The 25,080-nt window shown below is 43.9% G+C and overlaps 1 protein-coding gene across 3 annotated transcripts in view; it reads left to right on the forward strand.

Annotated features, from left to right (window-relative positions):
* LOC311241494 (nesprin-2-like) overlaps positions 1 to 25,080 on the forward strand; it is a 292,203-nt gene that overhangs the window by 65,498 nt on the left and 201,625 nt on the right. For all 3 annotated transcript variants that reach the window (XM_084330341.1, XM_084330343.1, XM_084330342.1), the window contains exon 2: positions 22,560 to 22,829. In XM_084330341.1, coding sequence (XP_084186467.1) covers positions 22,606 to 22,829 — 224 coding nt within the window. In that variant the 5' untranslated portion in view covers positions 22,560 to 22,605. The remainder of the gene's footprint in view (positions 1 to 22,559; positions 22,830 to 25,080) is intronic.

Raw genomic sequence — 25,080 nt, forward strand, 5'->3', positions numbered from 1 at the left:
AGCTGCTCACCCTGTCCACGGTAGCCCCGTTTATCATCAGTGGTGTGTGTGTCTCCTGCTGTCCTCTCCTATAATCCACGATCAGCTCCTTGGTTTTACCAATGTTCAGGAGCAGGCTGTTGTCCTGGCACCAGCGTTCCAGTACCTCAACCTCCTCCCGGTAGGCCTTCTCGACGTTGTCCGAGATCAGCCCCACCACCACTGTGTCGTCTGCGAACTTCACTATGGAGTTGGAGCTGAACTTGGCCACACAATCGTGTGTGTAGAGTGAGTACAGCAGGGGGCTCAGAACACAGCCCTGGGGGGACCCGATGCTCAGGGTGATGGTGTTGGAGGTCTGACCCCCCACCCTGACCGCCTGGGGTCTTTCGCTCAAAGTCCAGTACCCAGGCGCTCAGGGCGGAGCTCAGACCCAGCTCGATCAGCTTGTCCATCAATCTGGTGGGGACTATGGTGTTGAACGCTGAGCTGTAGTCAATGAACAACAGTCTCACATAGCCCCCCTTCTGACGGTCAAGGTGAGAGAGGGTGCTGTGCAGTACCTGGGAGACCGCGTCGTCAGTGGACCTGTTTGTCCTGTATGCAAATTGCATAGGGTCCATATCACTGGGGAGGGAGGCACAAATGTGGTCCTTGACCAGCCTCTCGAAACATTTCATGACCACAGAGGTGAGTGCCACCGGTCAAGTCAAGTCAAGAGTTTTATTTGTCACGGCATACGGATATACAATGAAATGCGGGTGGTCTTGCCCGCAACGATGTGCAATTGGTACAACATATAATAGAATCCAATACAAAAAATTTGTGCAATAAAATTGTGCAATAACAGGTAGCAGGTAACAATACATTTGTGCAATAACGGGTAACAGTTAACAGTTAACAGTAGTAGTAATAGTAGTGCAATACACTGTTACTGTTGCTAATACTAATTTAAAGTGGCCTTTCCTTTTGGCAATAAGTGTGTGCCCGCTCATGCTAAAGTGTTACAGTGGTACTCAATGTTCATTGTTCAGGACTCTGATGGCCTGGGGGAAGAAGCTGAGCCTAAGCCTCTCTGTCCTAGTAGCTGGGGTTCGCAGGCGTCTGCCTGACCTCAGCAGCTGGAACAGGCTGTTATTGGGGTGGTGAGGGTCTTTCATTATCCTGCAGGCTCTGGATTTGCACCTCTTGTTGTATAGAACCTGCAGGGGAGGTAGTGCAATACCCGTGGTACGCTCGGCTGAGCGCACCACTCTCTGTAGGGCCTTCTTGTCTTGTGCCGTGCTGTTTCCATACCAGGCAGTGATGTTTCCAGTCAAGATGCTCTCTACAGCTCCTGAGTAGAAGGACTGGAGTATCTTCCCCGATACTCTGAACTTCCTTAACTGTCTCAGGTGGTAGAGGCGCTGTTTCGCCTTCTTTACTACTGTGTCTATGTGTGTTGACCATGTCAGATCCTCTGAGATGTGGACCCCCAGGTACTTAAAGCTGCTCACCCTGTCCACGGTAGCCCCGTTAATCATCAGTGGTGTGTGTGTCTCCTGCTGTCCTCTCCTATAATCCACGATAATAATCTGTGTAGTCATTGAGACATGTTGGGGAGGGTTTCTTCGGTACAGGGATGATGGTAGACATCTTGAAGCAGGCAGGAGACACCATCTTGAAGCAGGCAGGAGACACCATCTGTCGTGACACCAGCAGCTAACTGATTCCCACTTCCGTCGCCCTATCTGTTCATCCCAGGTTGACCGCCACTAGATGGTAGTACAGACCTATATCTAAATATTCCCCTATGGGTAATGAAAACTCCCCAGCACTACCCCCCCTCCGCCACTAGGTGGCGACCTACTCCTCCTCTATGGTGTTTTAGTTGACGTGTCACTTCCTGGTTCTTATCTGTTATCTCCTCGTGGCTCTTTGCGGCCATCTTGTCTTGCTCATAATGGCTATTCTCTAAAAACAAACGGCCGCTGCCCTTCCTTCCAAGGCCTAAAAACACAGCTGTTTTTCTCTCTTTCCTATCCATATCAGGGGACGCTTCTCCCGGACTAAACTCTTGCTTATCGGACATAATACACAGTTTAAGGTAAACCCCCGATTTCGACTTTCCTCCCGCCACGACAAATTCCGGCCGTCTTGAGACCACAGCGACCAGTTTAAGGTGGGCCGTCTCAGGCGACATAACTTGAATGGGAAAAGCTCTTGTATAGGTTTTATTTTATCTGGCTTCTGCATCATGCATTATTACTATGCAGAAAGATAACATTTTGAGGGGGTGTGACTCTCAAAACAAGACTACTGCTTGACCTTACTCCTAGAACCCACCTCACCCCTGCCCACTTTGACTACCTAGGATGGCTTAGAGTAGACGACAGAGTACAGCAACTTGCAATGGGCCTGGTCTACAAGATACACTACACGCAGTGGTGCAGTGGCAAATTGACAGTAGGTCAAACGCTCTACGCGCGTGCGCGCGCATGCACAGTTTTTTTTGGCTGCTCTCGTCCTGCAGCTGGATACTATTGCCTCACAGCGCGGCCGTCAGCGCGCGGCCGAGAGAGCGCCGCTGGCTCTGCGGCTCTGCAGCTGCATGCTTCTCCGGGAGTCCGGTTGGATAATGCCATGTAAAAAGCGATTGCGCGTACTTCAGCCTCAGTGACCGAGGTATAACGCCGTTATACCGAGTTATACCAGCACTGCACCACTGACTACACGACCAAGGTACCCATGTACATGTCAAAATACTTCCCAAAGGTCAGTGAATACCACGATCACAACACCAGAGGGAGCTCCACAAATCATGTTAAACCCAGATTCGGCTCAAACAAGGGACTAAACACGTTTCGCAATTATGCCACATCAATGTGGAACGCCCTACCCAAAGCTGTAAAGGAATGTGAATCACTACCCACTTTCAAAAACACTCTCAAAAAACACCTAAGGGAGACTGCAACTCGAAACTGGCCCCTGTAAATGTCCGAACACAACCCCCGCCAATGTACAGTAAATTACCAAGTATGGTCTTGTCAATAATCCAATGTACAGTGTTGTTTGCACAGTTGTACAGTGTCCCCCACCCACCCCTCCTACCCACCCCCCCCCCACCCACCCAACCACCTCCAATGTACAGTCCAATGTACAGTCCCATAATCCAATGTACAGTGTTGTTTGTACAGTTATACAGTGTCCCCCACCCACCCCTCCTACCCAACCCCCCCCCCCCCACTCCTACCCAACACCCCCCCCCCCCCCACTCCTACCCCCCCCCCCCCCCCTCCCCAACCACCTCCAATGTACAGTCCCACCCCCACCTACCCAATCCAATGTACAGTTTCTACGCCTAATGTATATACTCTTTTCTTTCTGGACTCTTTTTGTATCACAAATACAGTACTGTAATTGCAAATCTGGTATGTCATAAATGTATAGATGTAGCAGTACTGTCTATCTGTATGTCATGTATGTCATATATGTTACGATGAATTGGAAATGGGGGACCCTGGTGTAAACAAGACGAAAGTCTTTCTCTGGTCTGCATCCCCTTAACAATTGTATGTATTGAGCTGTACTGCACTGTACCCATTCTGCAATCTGTTAATAAAGTTTTCATTCATTCATTCATTCATTCTTGTTTACCAGAGAGGAGATCCGGTACAAGAATCGAGACTGTAACTTTACTGGTGAAAATGTGATTTACGTTGGAATACTCCTTTGCCAACTTGCTGTACTTTGCTTGCAGGTCTGCAGCCATTATTGCTGGATTATGAATAGTCCCAACTTTAGCCAAGGTAACGTTAAGCTAAAACTAGCTCTTCAGCTAATGCTAACACCAGCAAGCGAACCCATCAGAGCTCCCCGTCACACTGCTCTGTCGGGAGGATGGCATTTAAGAAAGTATCTGCTGTTAAAATGACAAACAGCATTGACACTTTAATTCACGGTCGGTTAAACACACGTTTGTTTTATAATGCTCACAGCAGACCGCAGTGTTGTTGATAAATTACGTGGGGCCGGGGGGATTTAAGTTCCGCAAAAAAAGGTTCCGCACCGTTGCAATCGTACGGTGCACAGCCCGTACTGTACCGGAGGACCACATTGACGCGGTACAGTACGTATCCGCGTACCGTTACACCCCTATAGCACACACACACTAGGATAATTAGCACACATGCTGCTCACCAGTGTTGGGACTAACGCGTTACAAAGTAACGCGTTACAGAAACGAAGTTACTTTTTGCCGCAACTAGTACTCTAACGCATTACTTTTGAAATTCAGTAACGCTACTTACGTTACTGAATGGTTTGTTAGTTCGTTACTGCGTTCTTTTTATGTAGATTCATAGCGAGCGTCCTTATTTCGCCTGCGTTTGTTTTGTTTACTGTAGACTGAAAGGCGCTATATAAAACGAAGTATTATTATTATTATTATTTCTTTCCGTAGCCTCATTCTGTTTTCGCACTTCTGATTGGCCACTGACGTTCTGAAAGAAATAGGCGCTCTCTACAGTAAACAACAAGAGGACGCTCGCTATGGATCTACATAATAAGAACGCAGTAATAATAACGAACTAACAAACCATTTAGCAACTACTTTAGAGATAATTAATATACAACATGGAAACGAGATAAAGAACATGTTTGAAGGGCTGCTGGAGTCAACTGGACTAACGTTACATCTCGACCACCGCAGACTGGTGACGGTGAGTGCAATGTGTTCACTGAAACTCAAGATCAACGGATTTTGACTGTACGAAATCTACCAGGGAATCTCATAATACTAATCAAACAATATAAATAGTCCTTTCATGCACAATTGATATCCTAACTATTCTAACGTTGCAATGCTTTGATAACAACGCTGCAAGATGGTTATGAATGAATTAATGAATGGATGAATGAATGAATGAATGAATGAATGAATGAATGAAAACTTTATTTAACAGATTGCAGAATGGGTACAATACAGTACGGCTCAATACATACAATTGTTAAGGGGATGCAGACCTGAGAAAGACGTTTGTCTTGTTTACATCAGGGTCCCCCATTTTCAATTCATATAGACATTTATGACATACACAACATACATGACATTTATGGCATAGGGACATATAGGTATTTAGTACTGATACATTTGTGACATAAGCGGTATTCAAATATACAGTACTGTTACCCCTAGATCCTGACAGAGTATATACATATGATGGGGAGGGGACTGTACATTAGGAGGGGGTGGGTGGGTGGGAGAGAAATATACATACAGCGGGGAGGGAATATATAATGAAACGCTCTAGACCACATTGCTTAGCAGAGTTCGGTGATGTGAATGGAAACTGTCAAGTTAATCAACCGATTTTGAGTATATGGGGCATGGGACTTTATTTTTTTTATTTTTTTTTAAATAACTAAATAGTTACTTTTCACAGTAACTCATTACTTTTGGGTGTAAGTAACTAGTACAGTAACGAAGTTACTTTGAAATGAAGTAACTAGTAAAGTAACTGAGTTACTATTTTTCAGTAACTAGCACAACACTGCTGCTCACACACTAACTCACTCACTCACACACCTTTCCACGGCTAGGTTGGGGTGGGGGGGATTGATTAATGAGTGGATTGCAGTCAACTCTTAGGTGCACACACAGTCACACAGACGTGTGTGTGCGCGCGCACACACACACACACACACATACACACACAGTCTTTGGTTGTTGACACAGGTGAACAGTCATGTCTCACTCTCATCTCATTCTCTCTCTCTGTCTCTTTTTAATTCACTCTTTGTCACGTTCATTCACTCTCTCCCTCTGTGTGTGTGTGTCTCTCTCTCTCTCTCTCTCTCTCTCTCTCTCTCTCTCTCTCTCTCTCTCTCTCTCTCTATACACACACACACAAACAAACCTGCACACACACAAACAAACAAACAAAACTGCACACACATACGCTCTTGCTTGTATACACACACACAGGGCTAGATCCACAAAGAATGGATTGCACGGAGCAAGTTGCACCCTTAAAAGACAGAGGAAGAGAGACTGTGGGCTAGATCCACAAAGAATGGATTGCACGGAGCAAGTTGCACCCTTACTTACAATTCATTATGAATTGAAAATGGGGGATCCTGATGTAAACAAGATGAAAGTCTTTCTCTGGTCTGCATCCCCTTAACAATTGTGTGTATTGAGCCATACTGTATTGTACCCATTCTGCAATCTGTTAATAAAAAATTCAATCAATCAATCTGCACGGTGATTGATTGAATGAAAATGTTTAACAGATTGCAGAATGGATACAATACAGTACAGCTCAATACACACAATTGTTAAGGGGATGCAGACTAGAGAAAGACTTTCGTCTTGTTTACATCAGGGTCCCCCATTTTCAATTCATAATGAATTGTAAGTAAGGGTGCAACTTGCTCCGTGCAATCCATTCTTTGTGGATCTAGCCCACAGTCTCTTTTCCTCTGTCTTTTTATTGTCTTTATTTTTCATCAGATCCTACCCCGTGGGATTTGAACCCATAACCTTGTGTGTGTCTGCTGCGGCAGGCAGCCTGTAGCCCTCCTGTGGGCTGTAGGCGAGCTAGACAATGATTGGCCGGTTAGTCTCCTATCACCAACACAATAAGGTCCTATTGGTCCCTGTGGCCCACAATAACACTCACGGTGAATAAAAATTACCTGGCTGCTTCTACCAGCTCAGAGGTTTAGTTTAGTATGTTAGGAAGCAAAGGAAGGATGTTAGGAAGCATAGGCAGGACGTTAGGAAGCATAGGAAGGACATTAGGAAGCATAGGAAGGACATTAGGAAGCATAAGAAGGACGTTAGGAAGCATAGGAAGGATGTTAGGAAGCAAAGGAAGGATGTTAGGAAGCATAGTGAAGGAAATATAGGTTTTTCAATGTGTATATAGTGTTAAATATTGGTGGATGACAGCATCTACTTATAGCCAGGTCAGAGAGGTAGAGGTGGTGGAGGAGGAGGTCAGAGAGCTAGAAGAGGTGGTGGAGGACGACGACAAAGAGAGTCGGTGTATTAGCAGCAAGCAGGGTGTGTGTGCATGCCCAGGGTCATTCAGCAGGTTCATAACCAAAACATTGCACTGAGCTAGGGGGATAATATTAGAGCCATATGAAATCCGTTTTATTATTTTCCAAATTCCATTTTATTTTTTCCCAAATTCAGTTTTTTCCGTTTTAATATTTCAGAATTCTGTATTTTGCTTTTTATGCAAATTTTACCATCAGAAATAGTGTCTAATAAGTGGGAATGAATAAATGTCCACAATTGAATATGATATAACAGTCCATTTAATGTTTTTAAGTGCTGCAACTCAGAAATAGTTACATTTTACACAATACTTTTCAAATAATATTGTGACAAGATAAAAATACACATTTCAAGTGTAAACAATAGATACAGCTAGCTACTACTGACATTATCACAATGACAATGTCAGTAGCCTAGCTATATCTATTATATTGTGATGAAATATAGTAATGCATAATTTAGGCACCTTTAGTTTAGTTTATTTCGTTTATAAAGGACGGTGTATAATGACGATCATTTGCATTAAACAAATGGATGAGTGCACCAGATTTAGCAAGAAGCTATCATTTCCATCTATAGTCCTATGTACTGTAACGTTTCATAGCTATTTAAGTTTATTTAGATTATAAAGGGCAGTGTATAATGACAATCGTTTGCATTAAACAAATGGATGAGTGCACCAGATTTAGCAAGAAGCTATCATTTCCATCTATAGTCCTAATGTACTGTAACATTTCATAGCTATTTAAATTTATTTAGATCATAAAGGGCAGTGTATAATGACAATCGTTTGCATTAAAAAAAAAGGATGGGTGCACTAGATTTAGCAAGAAGCTATCATGTCCTAACGTTATAGCTATTTAATCACAATAGTGTCGCAAGTGTTTTTGTGGCTCCAGTCCACGGAACGTTGACAGAATTTGCAAAACACCTTATCGCCGGAGTCATAAAAGTCATTAGGATACTGCTCTGCTCTGAATTGAGGGCTTATTGGGGAATTTCTTAGCTTCTTGACGATGTTAACACCGAAGCAGCGAGACGCTTGGAGACTGCTGTGTTGTGTGTAACCCGCTCTAGCGTCCGCCTCCCCGGTCGCGTGTGCACCAAGCGTTCCACCCAAAAACGGAATTTCAGTCCAGATTAGGCCAAATTCTGCAATATTCCACGTTTTGCAGTTGATTCCATTTTTATTGGTTAATTCCGCGATTCCGTCCGCGATTCCGTGAACGTGGATTTCATATGGCTCTAGATAATATCAACATTGCCGCTGCCATAGTGATTTGGATCAAAAGACAGCGTGTCACATAGCAACGAGAAGAGAGGCCGGGCCGCGTGTATGCTTTTACCAACGCAGTTGTGTTTCCGGGTTCCCGTTTTGCGCTCTGATTGGCCACTGACCTACACGCGTACCCTTGCTATCGCCTTTGGGGCGTGAGATATGAAGACAGATTTAACTGGGTATAGGAAGGCAGTACCATACGAGCCGCAAATTGAACATGCAGTGAGTCTGCGACAACAACCCAATAATAAACACTCGAAACAGCTATTACCAGACAGTAATAATAATGCAGTGGTGCCTGCTTCAAATGTCACGTATTATAGGCTATAAGCCCGTGTAGATCTATTCGGAATAATAAACATATACACCCTCTAGCAAAACATGACACAATGTGATCCTATCTCCGATAGAGCGGCTGGTCGCAGAGACACGAGTTGAACGAACACATCGGGAGGAGAATGAATGAATGAATGAACCTGATGTAAACAAGACAAAAGTCTTTCTCTGGTCTGCATCCCCTTAACAATTGTGTGTATTGAGCCGTACTGTATTGTACGATAGAGCGGCTGGTCGCAGAGACGCGAGTTGAACGAACACATCGGGAGGAGAATGAATGAACCTGATGTAAACAAGACAAAAGTCTTTTTCTGGTCTGCATCCCCTTAACAATTGTGTGTATTGAGCCGTACTGTATTGTACCCATTCTGCAATCTGTTAAATAAAGTTTTCAGGAGGACCAGGTGGGAGGAAGAAGACCAACCCCAATGGGCTCGGATGGAAGTCTCCTCTTCAAAGTACTCACTCTGGTCTGTGGCAACATCCCAGTTACCCATTTCGATCCCTATTAAACAGGTGGCTCAGAACCAAATTGTGACGGAAACTTTGAAAATCTGGAGTCAGTTTAGGAAACAATTTGGCCTACACGCTCCGTCAGGGCTAGCTCCAATCTCTTGTAATCACCTATTCTTACCATCCTGTTCTGATCCTGTATTCAGAAGCTGGGCAAACAAAGGTTTACTAACCATTAATGACCTCTACTCCGGAGGTGTGTTCTCGTCGTTTGCAGAATTGTCGAAAAAATGTTGTCTCCCAAATTCACACCTTTTCCGTTTTTTTCAGATCAGACATTTTGTTCAGAACCAATTCCCACAATTCCCTGGCCGTCCACGAGACTCTAGGACTGACCTTCTCCTATCGCTCGGTACCGGGCGGAAAGGGCTCGTCTCAATTTTATATGATAAAATATTTTGGATGAACCCAACTTGCTTAGACTCCCTGAAAGCCAAATGGGACGAGGATCTGGGAATTATCATTACAGATGAACAATGGGATCATATACTAGACCTGGTACACACTTCCTCTATATGTGCAAGACACAGTTTGCTGCAGTGTAGGATACTGCATGAATGAATGAATGAATGAAAACTTTATTTAACAGATTGCAGAATGGGTACAATACAGTACGGCTCAATACATACAATTGTTAAGGGGATGCAGACCTGAGAAAGACGTTTGTCTTGTTTCCATCAGGGTCCCCCATTTTCAATTCATATAGACATATATGACATACATGACATACAGATAGTCAGTACTGCTACATCTATACATTTATGACATACCAGATTTGCAAATACAGTACTTTTTGTGATACAGAAGGAGTCAAGAAAAGGGAGTATATACATTTGACGTAGAAACTGTACATTGGAGGAGGTTGGGTGGGGGGGGTTGGGTACATTGGGATATTGACAACCATACTGGGTAATTTACATTGGAGGTGGTTGGGGGGGGGGGGGGGGGGGGCGGGGGGCACACTGTATAAACAAGTAACACTGTACATTGAGGGGGGGGGGAGGAGACACTGTACAATCAAACACAATTGTACATTGAACTATTGACAAAACCATACTAGGTAAATGACTGTACATTGGAGGTTGGGTTGGGTTAGGATATTTACAGGGGCCAGTGTTGAATTGCAGTCTCCCGTAGGTGTCCCTTGAGAGAGGTTTTGAAAGTGGGTAGTGATCCACATTCCTTTACAGCTTTGGGTAGGGCGTTCCACATTGATGTGGCATAATTGCGAAACGTGTTTAGTCCCTTATTTGAGCCGAATCTGGGTTTAACATGATTTGTGGAGCTCCCTCTGGTGTTGTGATCGTGGTATTCACTGACCTTTGGGAAGTATTTTGACATGTACATGGGTACCTTGGTCGTGTAGTGTATCTTGTAGACCAGGCCCATTGCAAGTTGTTGTACTCTGTCGTCTACTCTAAGCCATCCTAGGTTGTCAAAGTGGGCAGGGGTGAGGTGGGTTCTAGGAGTAAGGTCAAGCAGTAGTCTGACCAGAGAGTTCACTACACCAATGCGAGGTTAGCAAAGATATACCCGGATTGAACGGATGCGTGTAATAGATGTAAACAATCTCCAGCCGATTATATGCACATGTTTTGGACGTGCCCCAAATGAAAGGGGAAGAAAAGAAGAAAAGATGGAGAATGTATAATATTGACGATTGTAAATGTATGTACTACTTTTCCTGCAATAAAGAAATTATAAAAAAAAAAAAAAATCATTCATTCATTCATTCTCCTCCCGATGTGTTCGTTCAACTCGCGTCTCTGCGACCAGCCGCTCTATCGGAGATAGGATCACATTGTGTCATGTTTTGCTAGAGGGTGTATATGTTTATTATTCCGAATAGATCTACACGGGCTTATAGCCTATAATACGTGACATTTGAAGCAGGCACCACTGCTGTTGTAATTGTCTGGTAATAGCTGTTTCGAGTGTTTATTATTGGGTTGTTGTCGCAGACTCACTGCATGTTCAATTTGCGGCTCGTATGGTACTGCCTTCCTATACCCAGTTAAATCTGTCTTCATATCTCACGCCCCAAAGGCGATAGCGAGGGGGGCGTACGCGTGTGCGTCAGTGGCCAATCGGAGCGCAAAACGGGAACCCGGAAACACAACTGCGTTGGTAAAAGCATACACGCGGCCGGGCCTGTCGTTGCTATGTCGAGAATATTATAATGTGGAGTTCCTTCTGGGTGTAAGTTAGACTCCGATTTGACGCACAGACGAGAAGAGCTTGATCAGAGACTTTGAACCGATTTCCCCCCCCCCCCCTCCCCTCGTAGGGAGGGGTGGAGGGGAGGACTGAAGTGCCACGACGACAGGGAAGGCTTTTGGATAACAGCTAGGCCACGACGACCACGAGCGGGGTAACAGGAGATCATTAGAATAATGAATTTAGTTTCTTCCAAATACTTTTCAAGGACAATACAGAACTGGTTTACATCTTGTACGAGGCTTTGTTTATGGAATAAACAAAGTTTTTCCGAGAAAGGTATCACGCTGCCGGTATCGAATTCTTATGATTACGGATTGCATTAACACTTTCAATGCCGGAGCTCGGTGCACGATTTAGTGCTTCCTTGCAGGGAACAAAATAAGTACCCGCCAACCACCAATGGCGGGCAGATTTAAGGTTTGGCGACTAACAATGAGAGGTCTGCCCGCCACCTGGCGTGTAGTTCATATCGATACTCTTATTTTGAAAATCCTGTGCGGGTCTCATTTCCGCCCCAAGCGCAGCTCCAGTCATAATATCTATGGCTCCGGCAGCTAACAACGTTCGGTTCATATGATACTCTTATTTTGAAAAAAAACGTGGCAACTCCGCGAGTCATATCCGCCCAGTCCGTGCTTCTGTTGGCATTAAGCAGAGCAGGGCTACACAGCAGTGCGCCTATTTTGCGAGCCGAAATAAGTCTGTGGTGTTTTTTTTTTCTCACAACGGGTCAAATGCATCTAACATGCGTTGCATCGTCGCCATTCCTTTATGCCCACATCGCCCGAAATGAACGTTACGTTAGCGTAAGCTAACAAGCTAATCCTGATCAGCGGCATAGAGAACAGCAGACAGTGTGGACTGAGGAAAGGGAAATGTGGGGTGGGGGGGCACTCTCCCTTTCTCTGTGTGTGTGCGTGCGTTTGGAAAGACGATGAAGTCACTAGTCAGGACTCGGGACAGGAGTATATTATAGTAAACTGAGGATTACTGAGGATGGACAGATAATGTTGATATTCAAATATAAAAAAGTTTCGAGAGGAGTGGGAGTTTGAAGACAGACTAGACTACAATATGATGCGGGGGTGGTGAGTTGAAACAGTGTGTGTGTGTGTGTCGACCCCACTTCTATGTTTCAATAAATTATTTGCATTTAAAACTATTAACGCTGACTCATTCCTTCAGTCCACTCAAAATTATGCTAATATTCCTTGTTGTTTATGATATTAATTGAAAATAGCATATGGGAGTATTATATAGTAATAATAACACATTGGCGATATACTAAAAAGCTATTTATAATTTTTGGCTGGTAAAAAAATCTGCCTGGCTGGTAGTTTTTAAAATCTACCAGCCAAATGGCTGGTAAGTCAAAAAGTTAATTTTGTTCCCTGCTTCCTTGCCACCACCCACTTCAATGATAGAGCTCTCATATTTGCAAACGCATAAACTATGTTAAATTATGGCTGTGTCTAATCTGGCCGTCGCTTATCAATGACTTGTTTGCAGTCAACATTGTCGAAACGGATTTTTTTTTAATCGGTTAATTTCCGTTTTATACCATTTCGAAAAACTCGTTTTTTTTAAAGTTTCAGGAAAATATAGATTCTGTGATAATCGCCCTTTACTGGAATATTCTGGAATACACAAAAACGTTGTCATTTTTCGGCCTATTTATGAATCGTTTTCAAATAAACGCTAGATTATCGATAGTATAAAAATCAAATCTCTTATTTCCTGATCGCACACACACACACACACACACACACATATGGCACATGCTGATATCTCTGTGAAAAAAGCTCTGATTATCCTAAGACTGGTAAAATAGATTCCTTACCTCAGATCAGATGTTCTCCAAAAAGTTTATTCCAATTCCTGATCGCCATTCCAAATATCGATCGCGTTTATTGATCCAATTCTGGGTACTGGAAATATGTATTTCACGCTGTTTTGGGGCTCGGCAATGACTTGGATCCTATCGGGTGACTTGTCTGAGAAGTAAAAGGAAGCTGGATCCCCCCCCCCCCCCATGTGTTTTCATGCAATCCATTCCAAAGGGGTGCAGTACCACAGGGAGACGATAGGGGCGGTATTTTCCCAATGGAGCTCAGAGAGAGTTTTCAGCACTAACGTGAGACTAGATTGATGAAATATGAATTCAAATCGCTAATAAAAAAACAAACGAGATATCGCGTCGTTGGCAATGAACGGTCGGCATGAACAAACGAGTTATCGCGTCGTTGGCATTGAAAGTGTTAAAGGGGAATGACAGATTGTACAGCCAGTATGACAAGGTCGACGTCGGAGAGAGAAATAAATACAACGCAGGAACTACACGAACACAGAGATAAAGAGGTGATACAGGCTGATTATGATCAAAATCTAACAGTATAGGAAGGACGTTAGGAAGCAAAGGAAGGATGTTAGGAAGCAAAGGAAGGATGTTAGGAAGCAAATGAAGGATTTTAGGAAGCAAAGGAAGGATGTTAGGAAGCAAAATAAGGATGTTAGAAAGGATGTTAGGAAGGACATTAGGGGGCATAGGAAGGATGTTCGGAAGCATAGGAAGGATGTTAGGAAAAGCATAAGAAGGACATTAGGAAGGATGTTAGGAAAAGCATAGGAAGGACATTAGAAAGCAGAGGAAGGGTGTTAGGAAGCATATGAAGGATGTTAGGAAGCATAGGAAGAACATTTAAGAAGCATCAGAAGGAAGTTGGGAAACATAAGGATGATCTGCACTTAAGGAAATTACTTAAAGATGACATTCATAGATTCTCCAGTCTCATCATTCCTGATTGAATTAACTGAGTTGTAGTCATTGAGCTCATACAGACTCCTCGTACCCTCTGAGACACATTCCGGTTAGTACAACAATAGAGAAGTTATGTTTTACAGATAAATAATTAGTAGGGTATTCCATATTATTTTTTCTTATATTCCATGAAGCATGGAAAGATAACTGGATTCTGATGGAAGCAAATAGGTGAATATAATGCATTGACTAGTCATGTAGTTGCAGAAACCTGGGTTATGATTGACGGCAGAGAGGAAGTTCACATCAGGATCTAGAGACATATTTTGTATCATATTCTTCTATGTTCAGGTCAATAGGATATGCAATTGCTTTGAATCGCTTCAAGGCCCTCGACCTAGCATATCGTGCAGCGAAGGGAGCCGCCCCCGCCGACCTCCGGTCAATGGTCTCTCTAACTACACACCCTCAAGACCCCTACGCTCTGCATCTTCTGGCCGCCTCAGACCTACTCCTATCCGAGCTCCGGGAGGGTCATCAAAGAGAAGTCGCCTATTCTCTGTCCTTGCCCCACAATGGTGGAACGAACTTCCCACCACAGTTAGGACAGCCGAAACCCGTCCAATCTTTCGCTGTCAACTAAAGACACACTTCTTCAATCATTATCTGAAATGGGAGAAAAAAATACAAAATTCTAATCCTAACTAACCTTACTGTCATGCACTTAATATACTAACTCAACATTTTTATGAACATTGTTACTCAGCTGATAGAGTTGTACCCTTCCTGCTGTCTTGTTGTACAAAACTTGTAAGTCGCTTTTGATAAAAGCATCCGCTAAATGACAAAATATAAATTTAATTGAATAAAATGTTCATTCATATTTGATCTGCAATGCCTAGTTTGAGAGTTTGATCTGAATTTAGTGAGCTAGATGCCTCTGCTCGGGCGTGGGAAGCAGCAGCTCACTTGCATTTAAGGAGACAGGAGTCAAAACAGCCTGTTTCAGGCTGAGTGATCCTGAGGTGCTGGACACACGGGGGCGAATTCACAAAGGGATTGCGCTGCTTTTTGACACTATGCCTGTGCAAATAACCCCAAAACAAACAAACAGCTATTCACAAAGCACTCGCAAAGGGTGAAATACCGTCCTAACTGCGTTGCCATCATCATTGCGTCTCTGTGCGTCCGTACTGCGGTGCAATCTGGTAAAAAATGGCGGAGCTATGGACATTATACAAAAGTAACTGTACTTACAGTAGATTTAATGCACGGTCTTTGCTGCCCTGTAACAAGCGCCTGGTGGTACTAAATCCAGATTTAACTCTGCCACTGGAAAGAGGAGATTTGGGCCAATCCATAGATGTATGACATGGCCATAATAACGTAATGTATAGGCCTGATATTCTATATTCAAATAGCATTTGTCCGGATGGCAAAATTCAGTACTGTATTTACAAAAAAACCTGTAAATCATCTGCCCTTTGTTCAATAAAAAAATCTGTAAAATGTTTCACTTTTGTTCAATGTTAGCATGGTGTTATTCACGCCAAAGATGAAAAGAAAACGAATAATAATTTATATTCTCCTTTGGTTCATTACAATTTACTCAAGCATAGTAACAGACACAATATTTCTGACACTGGGAATACATTCCCTGTGGTCCATAGATATCCCTAGATACCAAGAACATGCAAATGGCCCTTGTAGAAGTGGAGCAATCTTCCATTTACTTGGGTATATACTTTTAGACAACATTTCAGAAAATATGGCTAGGGCTTAAGAAACATTAAATACAACTTAATTTATCACTCTATAAATATCAGAAAATATTTTCACTGGCACAGTGCCTAACTTCGGCCTAAAGATTCAGCACCATGGACAGGTCTGCTCAAAGTAATACATTTTTGGATGACATGACAAACAAATGCAACGACAAATGATAGTGACAAACAAAGGATGCAATTGTGTCATGACAATACAAATTAAGAAAGCTCTATACATTACGAAATGAACTAAATACAAATTGTTAAAAATACTGTTATGTATCTGTTATTAGAGTTGTACCGATACCAGTATCGGAAATGCCGCCGATACTGCCTAAAATGCTGGTATCGGTATCGGCGAGTACAAGTACCCTCTAATTCTGCGCTCCGATACCATCTGACGTAATTTATCAACAACACTGCGGTCTGCTGAGTGAGCATTATAAAACAAACGTGTTTTTAACCGACCGTGAATTAAAGTGTCAATGCCATTTGTCATTTTAACAGCAGATACTTTCATGCCATCGTCCCGACAGAGCGCTGTTGACGGGGAGCTCTGATGGGTTCGCTTGGTGGTGTTAACTTATTAGCATTTAACAGCTAACCGAAAGCTAGCATTAACTAACGTTAAAGTTTTAGCTTTAACGTTACCTTGGCTAAAGTTGGGGCTATTCATAATCCAGCAATAATGGCTGCAGACCTGCAAGCAAAGTACAGCAAGTTGGCAAAGGAGTATTCCACGGTAAATCACATTTTCACCAGTAACGTTAGTCTTTCCATCTACCGGTAGCTCATGCTAGCTAACCTAGCTCACGTTAACGTCGTCACTGATCGACCACTGATCGCGTACACAATTAATGACATGTTGCGGACAGCCATATCGGTGACAATGTTTAGCTTTTAGTGCCAAATGATAAGAGTCTGAGGCGGAGTCTCAAAAGAGAATGTTGAATATTTATTGTGCAAAAATCACAACAGAGCCTCTGGTACTACAGTAGCTAACCTAAACGGAGCCTTGTGGAAGCAAGTGCAGCAACGAATAATGTCAGTGTGGAACCAATGTGCCAACAACCTTTCCGTGGGTGAACTCATTGAGATAGTTTTCAATTACTGATACTAATACCAATCTATACAATCACCTGTTGTTGAATAAATACCATTGCTTTATAGTTATTACTAAAAAACAGTATATATAAAACAGTAGCTGTATACATTATTTTTTTTTTAAGTTTTATAATTTATATAATATATTTACTGCACTGGTATCGGATCAGTATCGGTATCGACCGATACCCAAAGCTTAGGAATCGGATCGGGAAGGAAAAAATGGTATCGGAACATCTCTATCTGTTATAGAAACAAAGAGCTATTGATTCCCTCTCCCTCATTTCGGATTCATACTTTTGGACCTCGTCCGTCAGCTTCGATTCTCTGATCGCGAATTGGAAGTCCTATCGTTTTCTGTCTGCCATTGTCCTAGGACATGCATACTGTTGCATGGGCAGTATTTATACTATTTTACCATATCAGGAGCAAATTGCACACAGCTGCTCTGCGAGCCAACTGCCAGATATCAGGAGCATGTGTCTTGTGTGTGTGTGTTCAATAGTTTTTAAGAGGTGTGTGTTCAAGAGTTTTTTAATAGGGCTATCTCCTGTTCTTGTCCTTGTTCAGGAGTCTTGTGGCTTGTGGGAAAAAGCTGTCCCTAAACCTGCTGGTTCTTGTGTGGATGCTCCGGTACCATTTGCCAGACGGTAGTAGCGTGAAGGGTTTGTGACTGGGGTGACTGTGGTCTCTGAGAATGTTCCGGGTTTTCCTTCTGCACCTCTGTGTGTACAGGTCGTCCATGGCTGGTAGCTCAGTCCTGGTGACAGTGTTGTGCTGACTTCACCACCTTTTGCAGACCTTGCCATATCGGACAGTGATGCAGCCAGTCAGGATACTCTCTGGTGTACTGGTAAAAGTTGCAGAGTATCCAGGAGTCCATGCTGAAACACCTCAGCCTACGGAGGAACAAGAGCCGTTGTCTCGCTGTCTTGACAATGATGCCGGTGTGATGAGACCAGGACAGGTCCTTGCTGATGTTGACCCCATGGAACCTGAAGCTGCTGACTCTCTCCACCGCTGTCCCGCCGATGTGAATGGGGGCGTGCTCTCCCCCCTGGGACTTCCTGTAGTCCACGATGATCTGCTTCATTTTGATGATGTTGAGGTGGAGGTTGTTATCCTAGTACCATGTTGCCAGTCCACTCACTTCCCCTCTATACTTTGACTCGTCCTTTCTGGTGATCAGGCCAAGGACTGTTGTGTCATCAGCAAACTTGATGATGGTGTTGGAGCTCTGTGTGGCCACACAGTCATGTGTGAACAGGGGGGGGCTGAGTATGCAGCCCTGGGGGGCACCGGTGCTGAGAGTCAGTGTGGAGGAGGTTATGGAGCCCCTCCTCACAGCCTGGGGTCTGCCTGTCAGGAAATCCTGGATCCAGCTGCACATGGCTGGGTTGAGTCCTAGGACCCTGAGTTTGATGGTGAGTTTGGAGGGCACAATGGTGTTTAATGCTGAGCTGTAGTCGATAAACAGCATTCTCACATGTGTCCAGGTGGGAGAGGGCGGTGTGGAAGGTGAGGGCGATGGCTTCGTCTGTAGATCTGTTTGGTATGTAGGCGAACTGTAGTGGGTCCAATGTGTCCGGTAGTGAGGAAGTGATGTGGGTTTAACTTTTGACCATCCGCTCAAAGCACTTCATGAGGGTGGAAGTGAGAGCTACAGGCGTCATTCAGGCAGACAGCTTTTGCTTTATTGGGGACAGGGACAATGGTGGCCTTCTTGAAACATGTGGGGACTGGACAGTATCAGGGATGTGTTGAAGATGTCTGCATCCGCCAGTTCGTCTGCACATGCCCTGAGTACTCTGCCAGGGATACCATCCGGGCCAGGAGCCTTGTGTGTGTTAACCATAGGTTAAAGGTTTTACACACCTCTGCCCTAGCTAGTTCCAATGGGCAGGAGTCAATAAGTAAGGGATAATGTATAGCTATACTCGGTCATTGTCGCAAAATAATTGACCAACACGGAGTTTAGAACACAGAGGCGCCGCAGTGTAAACAAATAGGTAAATATAATTTACTATCTAACTGAAAAATATATTCACAGTATTCAGTGTCATAAGGTGCAGTATGCATAAGGTAGTGTTATAATTTACTATCTCCTGAAATATACATTATTCACAGTATCACAGTATCCACTGAAATATACATTATTCACAGTATCACAGTATCCACATAAGGTGCAGTATGCTTAAGGTAGTGTTATTGTCCTCCTTGGGTTCCTATTAGTCCTAGGTCAATGTCTGGCAGCAGTCGCTGCCCCCTGTTGTGGAGCCTGGAGGCCGCTAGTCGCTCCCCACTGTTGTGGAGCCTGATGGCCGCTGGTATGAAGGACTGTCCGAGGCGGTTAGTTGAGTGTCGGGGGGGGTATGAATCTGTGGCTGAACGAGCTTCTCATCTTGACTAGCTCGTCGTAGAGGGGGTGGTAGGGGTTCTCCATAATGGCAGCCAGCTTCCTTCTCATCCCCCTCTCTGCCATCACCTCTAGTCTAGGTAGCTCGACTCCCACCACGGAGCTAGCCTTCCTCACCAGCTTGTTGGTGTCACTTGAGTTGATGTAGCCTCCCCAGCATGCCACAGCATAGAAGAGGACGCTGGCCACTACAGACTGGTAAAATGACTGCAGCAGTCTATTGCACACGTTGAAGGACCTGAGTCTCCTCAGGAAGAACAGCCTGGTCTGTCCCTTCCTGTAGAGGGCCTCTGTGTTATCCGACCAGTCCAGTTTATTGTTCAGGTGTACCCCAAGGAACTTATATGAGTCCACCACCTCCACCCCTCGGATGGTGATGGGAATCGGGGGGGGCCTCTTCTTGCCCCTCCGGAAGTCCACCACCAGCTCCTTGGTCTTACTGGTGTTGAGTTGGAGGTGGTTGCTGTCGCTCCACCCCACAAAGCTCTCCACCAGGGCTCTGTACTCCTCCTCATCATCGTCGGTGATGTAGCTTACGATGGAGGAGTCGTCTGAGAACTTCTGCAGGTGGCACCCGCTTGAGTTGCGGCAGAAGTCTGAGGTATAGAGGGCAGGCCATGTGAGCGGATCGGAGCGTGAGCGGCGCGGAGCGGGCGGTTTTGACGTGAGCGAGGAGTGGGTTTTAAAATGGGTCTGCGCGACGTCCGGAGCGAGAGTTCTCCTCCGCTCCAATCCACTCCAGGTCGCTCACAGTGGTTTAACACTGTTGATGTAATATACATGCAGTACAATGCCAAAGCAACAGATGGCGATGTACAAACATGAAGGCCATTTTCAACCAATGAGAAGGGTGAACCTGTGATATCCGGTTCAGGCTTTGTCACTGTAGAGACGCCCACACTCACTCCTGTTCGAAAAAGTATCGACGCCATTGTTGTTGACGTTAGCTTACATGCTAACGTTAATGGCAGCGACCATAGCATTGTGGCTCGGCTAGCCTATCATCGCTTAATATAGCTAGTGAATGGATAAACAACGTTATTTAACATTGCAGAATGGGTACAATTACAATGCGGCTCAATACAAACAATTGTTAAGGGGCCCAGGGGGTGTAGACTGTTGTAGTTTGAGCTAATTTACACCATGCTCCAAAAAAAATAAAAAAAAATCTGCCGAGCGATCTGGCGCGGGGCTCGATTCAAGGTGAGCGGGGAGCGAGCGGAGAGCGACTTGGGGGTGGGGTCAACATGATCGATTAGCGGAGCGGACCAAGCTTTAAAGAGCGAAGAGCGGATTTCTCGGCCGCGCCGATCCGCTCACGTGGCCTGATAGAGGGTGAAGAGGAAGGGTGACTGCACAGTTCCTTGGGGGGCGCCGGTGTTGCTCACCAGTACGTCAGACTGACTGTCCTTTAGTCTGACGTACTGCGGTCTCTCAGTGAGGTAGTCCTTGATCCAGGCCACCAAGCCGTGCTCCAGCTGCATCGCAGAGAGCTTCTCCGCTAGCAGTGACGGCTGGATGGTGTTGAAGGCGCTGGAGAAATCAAAGAACATAATCCTCACTGAGCTGCGCGGCTTCTCCAGGTGCGTGTACGCTCTGTGGAGCATGTAGATGATGGCGTCCTCCACCCCGATGTTTGCCTGGTATGCAAACTGCAGGGGGTCGAGGGAGTCACACACCAGGGGCTTGAGGTGTTGCAGGACCAGTCTCTCAAACGTCTTCATGACGTCAGAGCGACTGGCCTGTAGTAGTGTTGTCAAAAATATCGAAAAATCGATACATATCGATTCTGAATATTTAAAACTGTTTCAATACTCATTTCCCGAAATATCTATATTTAATTATTCATAAAAATATATATATTTTTTTTGTATAAGGAAGTTGCATTGTTCATTTCAATACCTGAAATAATACAGTAGTCCACACACACACACACACACACACACACACACACACACACACACACACACACACACACACACACACACACACACACATGTGCATTCAGTTAAGTCGGAATATGACTGTAATACAAACAGTTCAGTTTGTCAGGTACATGCAACACAGATTACAGTGTTTACATCTGTCTGCTTGAGAAAATCATGGTCTGCAATAAAAATGAACAGTTATTTTTAAATGTGTGATCTAAAGATAAACAAATGGTTTTAAAAGTGTTATATTTATCTTCTCTTATAGTACCAGAGAAGCTGAGGAGAATCAACCAGCAACAAAAGCAAAATTTATAAAAAGTTTTTTTTTACATTTTAAGATTGAACCTTTTTCCCAGTGGTATCGAAAATGGTATCGAATATCGATACTTTTCAAGGTATCGTATCGAAGTTCGAAATTCCAGTATTGTGACAACACTAGCCTGTAGTCGTTGAGGGTGCTGGGTCGTCCCTTCTTGGGCACCGGGACAATGCAGGAGGTCTTCCAGAGCTGGGGCACCCTCTCTAGCCTCAGGGAGAGGTTGAAAAGATGTTGGAGCGGTGCTGCCAGCTGCTCCGCACATGCTTTGAGCACCCTGGGATTGGTGTTGTCCGGTCCTCTGGCCTTATTCACACTAATCCTGGAGAGCTGCCTACTGACCTGGCTGTTAGTGATGGTCAGGGTTGGGGGTGGTGGGCAGTCTGCTGCTGCTGCTGCTGTTGGGTCCAGTGTGATATCCACAGCAGGGGTCTTGTCCTCAAACCATGCATAAAGGTGTTAAGCTCCTCTGGGAGGAAAGCAGACACTTCTACGGAACTGTTAATTTTCCCTTTAGGCCATGGTACAGATACCGAGATGTCACACCATGTTACCTGTTACCTGTTTATTGCACAATGTTTTTTTTTTTTATTGGATTCTATTATATGTTGTACCACTGTATTGCACATCGTTGCGGGCAAGACCACCGGCATTTCATTGTATACTTGTATGCCGTGACAATTAAAACTCTTGACTTGACTTGATTAAATTACTGACTGACTGACTGACTCACTGACCTGTCCCAGATACATGCTGGTTGTATTCAGTGATTGAAGCAAATAAAACGCTTTGCTTTTACAGTAACTGAGAAATGCTTTCAAACGTTATGGCTTGTTGGCTGAGATTGTTTAGAGTTATTGATCTCTTTTTGACAAGATTCCATTCTATTCCAGGTCTTCCCTTCTGTGTTTTGATCAGTAGAGGTCGGGTGATGTCAGAATGCCTGGAGTAGCCCCACCCCCTTCAGATCACTATGGCGGCACCTTTCCTTCCACCACAGGAAGTGATGTAATGACAGAAGAGGAAGTGCATGGCGTGGAAGCATCATTGGCTTCATTGTTACAGAATGGAGAGGGTATAGGGGACAGCTATTGGAGCCAAGATGACCACCTGGATAGCTATTGGAGCCAAGATGGACACTTTGCTCTGGAGGATTTTGCACAGTGAGTGGCAGTGTATGCATGTATACTCCAGGTTTGTCATCAAAACAGAGTCCAGTCTGGTCCTCAAGAATAGAAACAGGCCTGTCTTATGAGACCAATGGCAAAACAGCTGAAAAAAAACGTACATAAAACGTACATAAAATATACAGTAGCACAAAGAGTAATTGGACTGCATTTAGAATTTTTTAATCTTTGAGATCATTGGTTTCTTGAGACTGGACTCAAATTCCATAGCCCAGATACTGTATCTCCATGGCTAGTGTGTCACACCATCTAAATACTGCCATCCATATCAAACAATAACAACAGCTAAGTAAATACCCCATCCACATCAACCAATAAAGACGGCTAAATACCCCATCCATATCAACCAATAAAGACAGCTAAATAGACATCCATATAAACCAAGAAAGACAGTTAAATACCCCCATCCACATCAACCAATAAAGACAGTTAAATACCCCCATCCACATCAACCAATAAAGACAGCTAAATACCCCATCCATATCAACCAATAAAGACAGCTAAATACCCCATCCATATAAACCAATAAAGACGGCTAAATACCCCATCCATATCAACCAATAAAGACGGCTAAATACCCCATCCATATCAACCAATAAAGACAGCTAAATACCCCATCCATATAAACCAATAAAGACAGTTAAATACCCCCATCCACATCAACCAATAAAGACAGTTAAATTCCCCCATCCATATCAACCAATAAAGACTGCTATATCCACATCCATATCAATCAATAAAGACTGCTATATCCACATCCATATCAATCAATAAAGACAGCTAAATAATACCCCATCCATATCAACCATTAAAGACAGCTAAATATCATATCCATATCAACCAATAAAGACGGCTAAATACCCCCATCCATATTAACCATTAAAGACAGCTAAAGACCTTATCCATATCAACCATAGGAGCTTCTATCCCCAGGCCATCAGGATGCTCAATAACGATGACACTATGTAACAACCCATCATCTACACACACTGCACACACATCCACGCGTACACACTCACTTTAAACAAACACTCACCTTACCACTCACTTTATTCACTTTAGACACTTTAACACACTTTATATGTATCTATTATTAAAGAGATTTGCACCACATGCATACCTCATTTGCACCCTACCCCAAGTTTTGTATTTTGCATTCTACCTCACTGTTACTCTTGTTACTCTGTATTGTATATTGTATGTATATTGTATGTATATTGACTTTACCTACTTTTTACTTCTTAATATTTTTTTTTCTTCAAGTATTCTGTATTTTGTTTATTTTGACAAATAAAAACAAACTTGAACCAATAAATACAGCTAAATACCCCCATCCATATCAACCAATAAAGACAGCTAAATACTAGGGATGCCCCGATCGATTGGCCAGCGATCGGTATCGGCCGATATTCAGTATAAATATGAGATTGGTGAATTCCGATAATGCTTTATTTTCGCAGATCGTGAAAACCGATCAAAAAACATGATCCAATTCTTAGCGGAGATCTCACTCGCTGACTTCTCTCTCAAGCACACAGAGCTGCAGCGCACGGCCCCTCCTCCTCCTCCTGCCCCTGCCCCTCCCTTACCCGTGTCAACACAGAGGCTCTAGTGCATGAGACCTCCGTGAGCTAACGTTATCTAGCTAACGTTACTGTTTAAACTAAATGACCCAGTCAACTATTCACTTTTAGTTTAATACATGATGCATTGTCTAATGTTATCTAGCTGGCTAGCTACTGATAGCTGCTGATATCAACAAATGCTCCAGCAATAGTCGAGTGCATGATACCTCCGTTAGCTCACGTTAGCTCTATATGAAATGTCCCAGTAAACTAAATAGTTCACTGAGGCGTTGTCTTAACGTTATCTAGCCGGCTAGCAGTACCTACAGATAGCTCCTGATATCAATGTCTTATAACATTGATTCGATACATATTCGAGCCCCTGGCTTGCATCGCATGAGGGCATGCTGAATGTGATTTGACCAAAGCAGAGTATACAAATAGGGTCCAGCTGCAGTGCCGGAGAATACTGGCTGTAGCTGGAGGCTACTCGAGTACACACAGACAGTGGAGCTGTTTGCAGATAGCGAGCATTTTGACTTGTGGCCATGTCTCGCAGATAATACAACTACAAGTATGATTATATAATATATGTATTTTATTAAAAAAAGAATTTAAATGTATATACACTTTCAGTGCCACGGACGACATATCTCGTTTTA

The sequence above is a fragment of the Notolepis coatsorum genome (assembly GCF_963971535.1).
Source record: "Notolepis coatsorum genome assembly, chromosome: 1".
Classification (NCBI taxonomy): domain Eukaryota; kingdom Metazoa; phylum Chordata; class Actinopteri; order Aulopiformes; family Paralepididae; genus Notolepis; species Notolepis coatsorum.